This window comes from Heloderma suspectum, chromosome 3 (assembly GCF_057233095.1).
Source record: "Heloderma suspectum isolate Gila_16-S chromosome 3, 16-S_ref, whole genome shotgun sequence".
Taxonomy (NCBI): Eukaryota; Metazoa; Chordata; class Lepidosauria; order Squamata; family Helodermatidae; genus Heloderma; species Heloderma suspectum.
Genome location: NC_139460.1, coordinates 62,809,586 through 62,822,361, shown reverse-complemented (window position 1 = coordinate 62,822,361; position 12,776 = coordinate 62,809,586). Strand labels below are relative to the sequence as shown.

Here is a 12,776-nt window from a genome sequence, read left to right as displayed (position 1 = left end):
AGGAAGTTTCTCCTGATCTTCAGCCGGAATCTGTAACTTGAGCCCATTATTCCATGTCCTGCACTCTGGGATGATCGAGAAGAGATCCTGGCCTTCCTCTCTGTGACAACCTTTCAATTACTTGAAGAGCGCTATCATATCTCCCCTCGGTCTTCTCTTCTCAAGGCTAAACATGCCCAGTTCTTTCAGTCTCTCTTCATAAGGCTTTATTTCCAGTCCCCTGATCATCTTTGTTGCCCTCCTCTGAACCCTCTCCAGTTTGTCTGCATCCTTCTTAAAGTGTGGTGCCCAGAACTAGACACAGTACTCCAGATGAGGCCTAACCAGTGCTGTGTAGAGGGGAACTAGTACTTCCCGGGATTTGGAAGCGATGCTTCTATTAATGCAGCCCAAAAGAGCATTTGCCTTTCTTGCAGCCACATCACATTGTTGGCTCATATTCAGCTTGTGATTGACAACAATTCCAAGATCCTTCTCGCTTGTAGTGTTGTTGAGCCACGTATCCCCCATCTTGTAACTGTGCATTTGGTTTCTTTTTCCTAGGTGCAGAACTTGGCATTTCTCCCTATTAAATTTCATTCTGTTGTTTTCTGCCCAGCGCTCCAGTCTATCAAGATCACTTTGAATTTTGTTTCTGTCTTCCAAAGTATTAGCTGTCCCGCCCAATTTTGTGTCATCTGCAAATTTGATCAGCATTCCCTGCGCCTCCTCCACCAAGTCATTAATAAAAATGTTGAAGAGCACTGGGCCCAGGACTGAGCCCTGCAGTGCCCCGCTTGTTACCTCTCCCCAGCTTGAGAAGGTCCCATTGAGAAGCACTCCTTGAGTCTGATTCTGTAGCCAACTGTGGATCCACCGGATCGTTGTTTCATCTAGCCCACTGTGAGCCAGTTTGCTCATCAGGATATCATGGGGCACTTTGTTGAAAGCTTTGCTGAAGTCGAGGTATATTATGTTTACAGCATTCCCACAGTCCACAAGGGAGGTTACTTGATCAAAAACTGAGATCAGATTCATCTGGCAGGATTTGTTCTTGACAAATCCATGTTGGCTTCGAGTAATCATTGCATTTGTCAGGAGCGCCCTAGCTGTCTCTTACAGTCCCCTCCAATAGCCAACTCAAGAGACAAATGAAAAGGATTCTTTCCAAGGCTTTATTCCTTTTACAACTTAATGACTCTTTCAGATGCTAATCACCAGCGACTAAGCAAGGAACTGCACTGGGGTAGTTAGCAGAGTAGCCTAAGCTCCAGGTAAGGCAGTCGGTTCCTGTTTGAAGGAGGAGGGCGGGAAGACTCTGAACTTATGGGCTATGGAGAGGTCCTCCCTCTTACCCTTGGGTCCTCGGGACGCAACTGTAGTTTTAGCGCCAAGTGAGCAGAACGCCTCCTCTCGGTGCCCTCTATCTGGCGCTGCTCCCTGCGTCTGCGCCGAGTGTCCAGCAAGGCCCCCTCCCCCACTCTCTCACTGCCAGGGTCACTATCTCTCTCAGGAATGCAGGCAGGAGGAATCTCTTCCTGCCGCTGTGCCTGTGAGAGATGAGCGAGCTCCTCTCCCATGGATTGTTGCTCTTCCTCAGAATCAGAACTGCTCTGGGGCTCTATGGGCTCAGTTTCCACCCTGACATCATCCCCGCTCCCATGAGGCCCCCCCTCGTGCTCCTCCCCTGGGGCCTTGGGTCTGTGGGGGTACAGCTGGTGGAAATGCCTCAGCAGCAATGGAGCATGCACATTTTCAGCGGGTTCCCAGGAGCGCTCATCTGGCCCGTACCCCTTCCAGTCCACCAGATATTGCAGGCGGCTGCGAGAAAGGCGTGAGTCCAGGATGTCCGCAAATTCAAGCTCCTCCTCCCCTTCCATCAGCACTGGCTGAGCGATGAGGGTTGCCAGAAATAAGGGGGGACAGCAAGGACCGATGAAAAACAGGATGGATCTTCATGGAGGGGGGGAGAGCCAGACAAAAAGCAACAGGGTTAATCTGGGCTGTAATCTGGAAAGGCCCCGTACAACGAGGCGCAAGCTTCTTTGCGGGTGAGTGAGAGGGGAGGTATTGGGTGGACAACCAAACCCAGTGCCCCAGTTGCAGAGATGGACCTGGCTGGCGCCGCTGGTCTGCAGAGGCCTTGTAGGCTGTCAAGGCTTGCTTGAGGGAGTCCCGTAAGAGGTGGTGTACCACTTGCAACTCCTCTAAAAACTCCTGGGCCGCAGGCACCAAAGAGGGAGCTAGGGTGGATGGGAAAGCCCTGGGGTGGTAACCAAATTTGGCAAAAAATGGAGTTTGGCGGGTGGAAGCATGGAGGCATTGTTATAAGCAAATTCTGCTAGAGGCAGCAAGGAAAACCAGTCATCTTGTTGGTAATTGACATAACAGCACAAATATTGCTCCAGAGTCACATTGGTGCGCTTGGTCTGACTGTCCGTCTGGGGATGGTGGGCGGAAGAAAGACAGAGCGTGACAGCCCAAATAGCTCCCTCCAGAAATGGGCAGTGAATTAGGCCCCCCTATCTGAAATGAGACCCTAGGGCCATCTGTGGAGCCGGAAAACATGCGCCAAAAAGAGCTCCGACGTCTCCCTGGCTGTGGGCAGACCACAGCAGGGGATGAAATAGGCCATCTTAGAAAACAAATCCAACACCCCCAGAATAGTGGTCTTACTGTCTGAGCGAGGCAAGTCAGTGATGAAGTCAAGGGAGAGCAGTTTCCAAGGACCTGAGGGGGTAGGCAGGGGGTCTTTTGTGGGCTTGCCTGAGGGGTCTTTCACCCACTGGCAGGTTGGGCAGGAGGTGACATAGGTCTTGATGTCCCGACACACATGAGGCCACCAAAAATCCCAAGTCACTCTGTGCAGGGTCTTAGCGAAGCCAAAATGCCCAGCGGTGGGGGAGTCATGGCACTGATGGAGGACTTTCTCGTGGAGGGGTCTAGAAGGCACATAGACCCGGCCAGAATGGTAAAGCAGGCCATGTCGCAGAGAGAAGGGAGTAGACTGGGGGGGGGGCAGAGGCTAGCCCCAATTCCCCCACCTTTGTGCGGACAAAAGCGAGCCTGCTCAGAGCGAAGGAGCTCCTCCCAAGAGTGAGGCACCACAGCTGCCACCAGACTGGGGGGGGGAGAATCGGAGAGGGGGAGGGACTCTCCTCATCCCCTGGCTGGAGGTCCGGCTTACGAGAAAGAGTATCTGCGTGTAGGTTGTCGGAGGCTTTCACATGGCAAATCTTAAGGTGGAACCAGGGGAAAAAAAGTGACCACCTAATCTGCCGCTGGTTTAAGGCATGGGCTGTCTGAAGATGTTCCAGGTTGCAATGGTTGGTTCTGACTTCGACTGGGTACTATGCCCCTTCCAGAAGATGATGCCGGGACTCCAAAGTGGACTTGATGGCCAACAGTTTCTTCTCCCAGATAGTATAATTCCTCTCAGACATGTTCAGCTTCCTGGAGTGGTAGGCGCAGGGTTGCAACCCGCCACCTGCCCGATCTGGCTGAAAAAGCACAGCCCCCACCACAAAGTCAGAGGCATCAGTTTGCACTACAGAAGGCCTCCTCGGGTCGGGATGTAACAGGATCGGCCCAGAACTTAAAAGCTTCTTAAGTTCCTCGAAAGCCTGTTGGGCAGATGCCGTCCAATGAAAAGGAGATTTCCTGCCCTTAAGGAGGTCCGTGAGAGGAGATGTCAGCCAAGCAAAGCTGGGCAGGAACTTTCTGTAGAAATTTGCAAAGCCCAGAAAACGTTGCAAGTCCTTCTTGGTGGATGGAGCCTGCCAGGAGAGAACAGCCTGGACTTTTGCAGGATCTATCCTGATACCCTCAGCTGAGATAATGTAGCCGAGATAGTCCAAAGATGTTAGGTCAAACGCACATTTTTCCAGCTCGGCATAAAGATGGTGCTCACGGAGGCGCTGGAGGACGGCGGAGACATGGTGCTGATGGTCATGGGGATCCTCAGAAAATATAAGTAAATCATTGAGATAAACAATGAGGAAAGTGTCCAAATAGTCCCGGAAGATGGCATTCATAAAATGCGAAAATGGGGGGGGGGGCGCAGGTGAGCCCAAACGGCATCACTAGGCATTCATATGCTCTGTACCGGGTGCCGAAACAGGTCTTCCACTCATCCCCCTCCCGGATGTGAATCAGATTGTAGGCGCCACGCAGGTCCAACTTGGTGAAAAACTTGGCTCGCCCCAGGCGCTCCAGCAACTCCAGTATGAGGGGGAGGGGTACTTGTCAGGGATCGAGACCAAATTCAGCACTCTGAAGTCATACACTGGGTGGAGTTCTCCCGTCTTTTTGCGAACAAACATGGTAGGGGCGCAGGCGGGGGAGGAGGAGGGGCAAATGAAGCCATGTCTGAGGGTTGTGTCCAAAAACTCCCGCAGAGCTCGAAGTTCTGGCTCCGACATCGAATACAGCTGGCCAGCGGGGATGGTAGCCACAGGAATGAAGTTAATGGCACAGTCAAAAGGGCAGTGAGGGGGGAGCTGGTCAGCCTCCTTCTTGTTGAAAACATCCCGAAAAGCCTCATACTTCTCTGGGAGGATCACGGTAGCTGAAGAACTGCCAGAAGCAGACGAGGAGGGGGAGGAAAGGGTTAAGGCCTGGGCTGGGACCGGTGCCTGGGTTGGGAGGCAATGCTGCCGGCAGTAGGGAGACAAGAACTCCACTTGCTGAAGCCCCCAAGAAATCTGAGGATCATGCTTAGAGAGCCAGGAAACACCCAGCACGATTGGGTATTGGGGAACCTTGGCCAAGTGAAACTGAATCTGCTCAACGTGGGACTGGGTGTGCAGAGTGAGCAGAGCTGTAATCCAGGTCACCACGCCCGAAGAAAGAGGACGCCCATCGATGGTCTCCACTGCCAAGGGGGCAGGAAGAGGCAGGGTAGGAATATTGTGGAGGTGAGCGAATGTTTCATCCATGAAACTGGTCATAGCCCTAGAGTCCACTAAAGCCAGGGCCTCCACCCCACCCCACTGGGAGGAGCGGAGGTGAACATGCAATAGCAGATGGGAGGGGGGTTGCAGAAGGCACCCGCCAGGTGGGGAGCTGACCCCCACACTGGAGACCCCCAACAGGATTGGGGGGCAGCCTAGTCAGGCCTGGGGACAAGGAGGAGGAGGAGGAGGAAGGAGAGGAGGAGGCAGTGGGGCTGCCGGCCTGGCATGGCAGGTTTTGGCGAAATGTCCCAGCCTTCTGCACCGAAAACATCGGCGCTCTGTGTGCCGCTGCTCTAGTTTCTCCAGTGACAGTGGGGCTCAGGTAGCTCCCAGCTGCATAGGGGTCTCCTCCGCCCCCACCACAGGGGCAGGGGGTGGGGGAGGGGGCAGGAAACATGAGGGAATGGGGGGAGGGAAATCTCAGCCCCCGGCGCCTCGCCGGTTATGCCAGCGCCCCTTCAGCCGACTATCTATCTGGAGGCAGGTCTGGATGAGATCCTCCAAAGTAGGCAGGCTAGGCGTGCATGCCAAATCATCCAAGATCTCGTCGTTCAAACTCTCCAAAAACTGAGCCACCAGCTTGGCATCATTCCACTGTAAATCCTGCATCAGCAAGCGAAAGGTGGTCGCGTAGCTGGAAACTGAGTCCTTGCCCTGCCTGAGGCAGCAAATCTCCTGAGAAGCCGTCTGCGTGCACAGGGGGTCACCGAAAAATCTGGCCATCGCTGTCATGAAACCTTGATAGTCCCCTAGCAGGAGGTCATTAGCGAGAAGAAGCCCCGAAGCCCATTTAGCTGCCACGGCTGAAAACGTTAATGATAAAGCCCACACCAACCTGTTCTATTAGGAAATCCTCAGGTCGAAGGCGCATGTACAGCTCCGATTGGGCACGGAAAATCTGAAAAAGTCCTTTCACACCAGAAAATTTCTCTGGCAGAGCCACCGGGCATTTGCAGCAGGGTGGAATGGGGGGTGGTGGGGGTTGAGCAGCAGCTTGCAAAGCATGCACGGCAGTTGTCAGTTGGGCAACTTGAGCACAAAGAGCCTGGTTCCCTTGTGCGAGAGCTTGCACCGCCGGGTCCATTGCACCATCCAGAGGCAGTAGGAGCAGAGAAAAAAAAAAGAGGAACAGGGACCAAGCTGTCAGGACTGCCCTAGCAGCCTCTTACAGTCCCCTGCAATAGCCAACTCAAGACACAGACAAAAAGAATTCTTTCCAAGGCTTTATTCCTTTTACAACTTAATGACTCTTTCAGATGCTAATCACCAGCGACTAAGCAAGGAACTGCACTGGGGTAGTTAGCAGAGTAGCCTAAGCTCCAGGTAAGGCAGTTGGTCCCCGTTGGAAGGAGGAGGGCAGGAAGACTCTGAACTTATGGGCTATGGAGAGGTCCTCCCTCTTACCCTTGGGTCCCTGGGACGCAACCATCGTTTTAGCGCCAAGCGAGCAGAGTGCCTCCTCTCGGCGCTCTCCATCTGGCGCCGCTCCCTGCGTCTGCGCTGAGCATCCAGCAAAACCCCATCCCCTGCTCTCTTGCTGCCAGGGTCACTGTCTCTCTCAGGAATGCAGGCAGGAGGAATCTCTCCCTGCCGCTGTGCCTGTGCAAGCTCCTCTCCCACTGGCTGTTGCTCTTCCTCAGAATCAGAACTGCTCTGGGGCACTATGGGCTCAGTTTCCACCCTGACAGCATTGTTTTCAAGGTGCTTACAGATGGATTGCTTTATAATCTGCTCCAGAATTTTCCCAGGGATTGATGTCAGACTGACTAGTCTGTAGTTCCCAGGTTCCTCCTTTTTACCCTTTTTGAAGATAGGGACAACATTAGCCCTCCTCCAGTCATGTGGCACTTCACTCATCCTCCATGATTTCTCAAAGAGAATAGACAGCGGTTCTGAGAGTTCTTCTGCCAGTTCCTTTTTACTCTAGGGTGCAATTCATCTGGCCCTGGAGATTTGAACTCATTCAAAGTAATTAGGTGTTCCTTGACCACATGCCTATCAATCTCAAGCTGCAATCCTGCCCCTTCAGCCTGTACTTCGCCTTTGCCAGGGGGGTCATAGACCCTCTTTTGGGAGAAGACTGAGCCAAAGTAGGAATTGAGCACCTCTGCCTTTTCTTTGTCATCTGTTATCATTTTGCCATCCTTATTTAATAGCTGAACAACCATTTCTTTCCTCTGCCTTTTACTATGCACGTAGCTGAAGAAAGCCTTTTTGTTGCTTTTAGCATCCCTCACTAACCACAGCTCATTCTCAGCTTTAGCCTTCCTGACTCTATCCCTGCAATTCTGTGCTACCTGCCTGTACTCTTTCTTTGTTGCTTGGCCTTCTTTCCACTTCCTATATGTGTCCTTTTTTGTTTTCAGGTCATCTCTACGCTTTTTGTGAAGCCACATTGGCTTCTTCTGTTGTCTTCCACCTTTTCTTCTTGTTGGAATTGTTTGTAATTGTGCCTTGAGAATTTCCTTTTTAAAAAACTTCCACCCATCTTGGACTCCTTTTTTCGTTAGAGTCGCTTGCCATGGGACCTTACTTATCATTGTTCTGAGTTTATTAAAATCAGCTTTCCTAAAATCCAGGGTACGTGTTTTGACTACACTCAGCTTTTGCTTCCCTTAGAACCAAGAACTCAAGTATAACATGGTCGCTTTCCCCCAGAGTTCCTGTAACTGCTACTTTACCCACTAAGTCATCTCTGTTGGTTAGGATCAAGTCAAGGATAGCCAATCCTCTAGTTCCTTCCTCTACTTTCTGTAGGAGGAAGTTATCCGCCACACAAGTCAGGAATTTCCTGGAGGGGCCATGTTTTGCAGAATTTGTCTCCCAACAAATATCAGGGAAATTGAAGTCCCCCAGTACTACTACATCATGCTTCCTTAAAACATTGGCTATTTGCTTTTCAAAAGTTTCATCCTCGTCTTCTCCTTGATTGGGTGGCCAGTAGTAGACTCCGACCACCAGGTTCTTTTTATTCTTTGCTCCATTTATTTTGATCCAGTTGCTCTCGTTGGGGCTACCAAGCTCATCCTCCTGTATTTCTGTGCAGAGATATGTATTTTTCACATACAGTGCAACCCCACCTCCCTTTCTGTTCCTCCTGTTCTTTTTGAACAAGTTATATCCTTCCATTGCTGTATTCCAGTCATGAGAGTCATCCTACCAAGTCTCAGTTACACCTATCAAGTCATAATTTACATCTTGTATTAAGAGTTCAAGTTCGTTCTGTTTGTTTCCTATACTCGGGGCATTAGTATATAGACATTGAAGACCATGTGCTTCATAGCCTGGCTTTCTTCCTACATGTTCTTTAGCTTTAAACTACGCTTGGACTAGACAAGCCTTCAAATAGAGGTCTGCCCTCTCTAAAATAGGCCATATGGCCACCCAAGTTTGCACATACCATGTAGTGACTGAATCCTGCTGTAAGGGGGCTTCGTAAGATACACACATTTTAAACCATTTAAGATGGTTCCAAGAAATCCACGTACCTCAGTTCCATGGCTGGATTCGTTTTGTCTTAATTTTTTAAAAGGGTACTGTTAACCTTCATATATGTTTTTTCCATTTTTATTTTTAAAGGATCACCAATACCAGTGGGTATTGATGTGCAAGTTGAAAGTATTGACAGCATTTCAGAAGTTGACATGGTAAGCTTTTCATCATATCATGACAGCAGTAGTATCCAGAAGTGCAATTGAAATTAGGAATCGCATGTCAGGAGTGGAGACATATAGATTTTAGAACTAATACCCTGCTCTTTGAGTATTGGTGTATAATTAAAATAGTATAAGGGCACAATCCTAGACATGTTTAGACAGAAAAAAGTCCTATAACTAGCCTGCCAGGATTGTGCCCTAAAACTCCTTAGCAAGGTCTGCATGTCTATGGTCGTTCCCCACATTATTCAGACTTTGTTACCCGAATTCACTGTGCCTTTGCCAGTAAATAGCATTGTGCTGTTGCATGAGGCAGCATGGGAGATACTAGTCACCATGATGGTTTTACTCTGCTACATGTAGCACTGGTGGAACTAGGAAAATGGCAAGCATAGGAAGGCTTCTAACTGTGGATTCATGAGGGCAGCATGCATGTGCAATCCTCTTCAATCTCCTTTTGTGTGTTTAGGCTCCTTATATGATAGGCTTCAGTTTGAATTTGATCTACCTTGGAATTCCTCTCTTTTCTGCATGAGTGACCAGCACAGGCCACTCAAGTTGGCTTTCAGAAGGGAAATGCTGCGGTTTATCCTCACCCACTAAGAGGAATTTCCCTTCAGGATTCCAGCCAGCCATGCTCTCGTCCAGAATAGCATAAGCTGTTAGGAGCTCAAACAGGCCTATTCACTCGCCTGCATCTACTTTTCTGTTTTTCTTGATCTGAATGTTTGTTTTTGCTGCATTTGGAATTTTAAAAATGTTTTCTCCTTCTGTATACTTCAGGGTTCACCCAAGCTTGCTGATAACCTCCCTGTTGTTTCTCACTGGTTCATTTTGGCTCCAATGCTGTCAGCATTCAACCACCTGAGTTTGCTATTGATTTATTATGTGCTTTTATTGTATACTGCGCAGCCAGTACCACAAAAACTACGTTCTATCCATGATGCAGGACTCTGCAGAGAGCAAAACTAGAGAGCAAAACCTGCTAAAAAAATGTCTTTAGCTGTAGTAATCTACAGGTGGCATTATTAAACTGATGAATTCATGCCTGGTGATATTTTTAAAAATCTTCTTAATTTCCTTTATATTTCCTTTAAATAAAGGACTTCACAATGACTTTATACCTCAGACATTACTGGAAAGATGAGAGACTCTCATTTCCTAGTACCAGAAACAGAAGCATGACCTTTGATGGAAGACTAATAAAAAAGATCTGGGTACCTGATATATTTTTTGTTCACTCTAAAAGATCTTTCATCCATGACACGACTATGGAGAATGTTATGTTACGTGTCTACCCAGATGGCAATGTGCTCTTCAGCTTACGGTAAGCACAGTGTCCACTCGCAGGAGAGCAAACACGAAAATGGGAGGAATGCCCGTGGGATACAATAGCTCATTGTGATGTAGCTACGTATTATGAGCTTTACAAAAATTACAGGCATTGAGGATCTATTCATGTGACCCTTACAGCCTATGGCAGTCACAGTTTTTCTACCAGCCTTATGCTGACTTTCAGCCTTGTGGTCACAGTCTCAAAAGTGATGTTGCTGAACTCAGCATAGATCAGCTTTTGTTGCACTATGTCAGCTACTTCTGTCATCTCCTGTGTCAGTCCATGCAGTCACTGAGACAGGGCCAGCCCTTCCATTAGGCAGAGTGAGGCGGCTGCCTCAAGTCTCAGATACTAGTGGGGTGAGGGTGGCAGCAGTCACCCTGCTCCCTCTAAACTAGCCTGCTTTCCTCAGATGAGGTGGAAGAGGCTGTCCCATTGCCAGTGTTGGAGTAAGATTCAACTGCCAGTTCAGTCAGATTCTGCATGTGGAATGGGATAGGTTGCTGTCTTCTCCTTTACCTCAGGCAACAAGATACATTGAATCAGGCCTGCACTGAGATCATTGCCTCTTTGAATCCCCCCATCTCTGAGATAAGGTGGGTGATGGCCCAAGAGAGATCCTTTTCAGTGGGATGCCCTCCCTTGAGAGCCTTGCCTAGTGCCCACTGTGATGTAATTTCAGTACCAGGCAAAATAATTAAAAAAAAATCCCAGGCCATTTAATCCTTCAAAGCTGTTGAGAGTTAACATGCTTGTTGTACTCTGTTGAGTTATTATTTTCTGATTCTAATTTTTGTTCCTGTCGTAATGAGTTTATACCAATATGTGTGGTAAGAGCTGTTATAGTCTAGTGCAGGGGTAAGCAATTCAGTGCCCTCCAAGATCCTTCAGTGCGCCTGCAAGCCACCCTTTCCCTCACTTCTGTTTAAGTCAGTGGAGTAATATTGCTCTATGGGCTTTAAGAGCAGTGGGGGAAAGGGTGCCCTATCAAAAAAAAGCTTAAGGGGATGCCCCCCCACCCCACCAAGGACCCTTGGGGCAACAGTGTCCTTGGCAGTGGGTGGCCTTCTGCTGGTTTTTGGCATGGGATACTTTCCCCTATCTTTATTAAAGTTATGGGCTCCCCCATGAATTTATTTTTGATATATTCTTCTTCTCTTGATTAATAAAAAAGAGAGAGATAAAAGCCATTATGACACAGGTTCATAAGGAAAGAAAAAATGTGGGAACCAAATTGCAATCTCTCATTCATTGTCCTTAAGACTCTCATGCATAGCAGAACATTTTATTATGTTAATTAAAGTTTATCCTTCCCCCACCCATTGCCTTTCTGACAGGATAACAGTTTCCGCCATGTGCTTCATGGACTTCAGTAGGTTTCCACTTGACACTCAGAACTGCTCCCTAGAGTTGGAAAGCTGTAAGTCTGGCTCTGCTACGGTATTATATATTCTCCATATGCATATTTTAAAGTAGGAGTGATACAAGATAGCCTTACCTATATGTTTTTGAAGGTGTGTGAACCAGCATTTAGCCTCTTGAAAACATTGGGATCTCCAAATACCCTTGGGAACTGGCCTCCTAAAAGCTATGGATATTTATAAAAGGAGCCTGAGTGTCTCCCCCTTCTTAAGAAGAGAGAAAAATATGTTGAAAAGCTCTGTCATTTCCCTTTGGTATGATTTTGCATAACTTGTATGCAATAGATGTCATAGAGTTTTACTGGTCCTGCCTGAGAACGGGGTTGTTGACATTTATTAAAGTTTTAGTGAGATTGGGATTGGTCTGGATGATCTCTTGGAATTCCTTTCAACTCTGTGATTCTGTGATTGTAACAAGGAAAGGGTTAACTGATTAAAGTTGGTCAAACCTCCCCCTGGCCACTACTACTGTTAAGCAGATATCTGGATGAGAAGCATCTCACCCCTCCTACCGAATGAATATGATTGGTCAGTTCTTGTCAGACATGCCTCTAATTGAATGGAAGATGACACATCCTTTTGTCTTCCTCCTGGCGATGTGGTGGAGCTCAGCCTGTAATTTTGGTAGTTGCAGCTGGGAGAAACAGACAAGATCAGACTGGAGAGTCAAAGAGCTTAGTTGGCGCTCTGGCGGCAACTTTCGGGCTAGAATGGCTAGGTGTCAGTCCATCCAGTGGACTACTTCAGGAGAAGGCAGATCTCCAGTTGTTTTGGATTTCAACTTTTAGAAGCCCCTGCCAGGATGGCAAATGATCAGGCATGCGTGACAACTGGAGATTTACTTTCTTCCCACCCTGTCCTACCTTACAGAGGACAGCCCTCCGTTTGAAGAGCTGTCAGTCCTCTATTTGAAGGTGTCCTCTATGTGATGGGCTGCCCAGTCCAAGTCTGATTTAAAGTCAAAGAACCATAAGAATGGAGAGCAGAGCCTTGAAGTTCCCTGTCCGCAGCTAGCTGATTGACAGCAGACTGAGCAGGCAGAGAGGTCACCTGGTCAGTTTTCCACAGTATGGTGATATGTATTGTATTTCTATTTAAATTATAGTAATTATTTCTGACTCTATATGTATATATCTGCATAGCAAAATATCATGCAACTGTAGCCCTCTGCAGGTATTCATCTGCTCATGTGTAGGGCTGAAGTGGGTAGGAAGACATGGGTGCATGCATAAGCCTCATCCCCACACGCCTGGTTCCCCAGTTAGACTTCCACACATTGAGTGCAAAACCCTGAAGTGGGATCTGTAAGCACGTTCAGCTGAACACATACAGTTCCTTCGCTTGTGAACCCTGCCTTATCAGGGTTTCTGACTGCAGGAACTCTGTGCAGTTAACAGAGCCTTCTTCAGATCCAGTATTTTAAGTAAAA

General features: G+C 48.4%; 1 protein-coding gene across 1 annotated transcript in view; it reads left to right on the top strand.

Annotated features, from left to right (window-relative positions):
• Nucleotides 1-12,776, top strand: part of GABRR3 (gamma-aminobutyric acid type A receptor subunit rho3) — a 47,482-nt gene that overhangs the window by 19,670 nt on the left and 15,036 nt on the right. Inside the window, exons 3-5 of the mRNA XM_084841693.1 lie at nt 8,514-8,581; nt 9,694-9,917; nt 11,264-11,346. Of these exons, the coding sequence (XP_084697819.1) occupies nt 8,514-8,581; nt 9,694-9,917; nt 11,264-11,346 (375 nt within the window). The remainder of the gene's footprint in view (nt 1-8,513; nt 8,582-9,693; nt 9,918-11,263; nt 11,347-12,776) is intronic.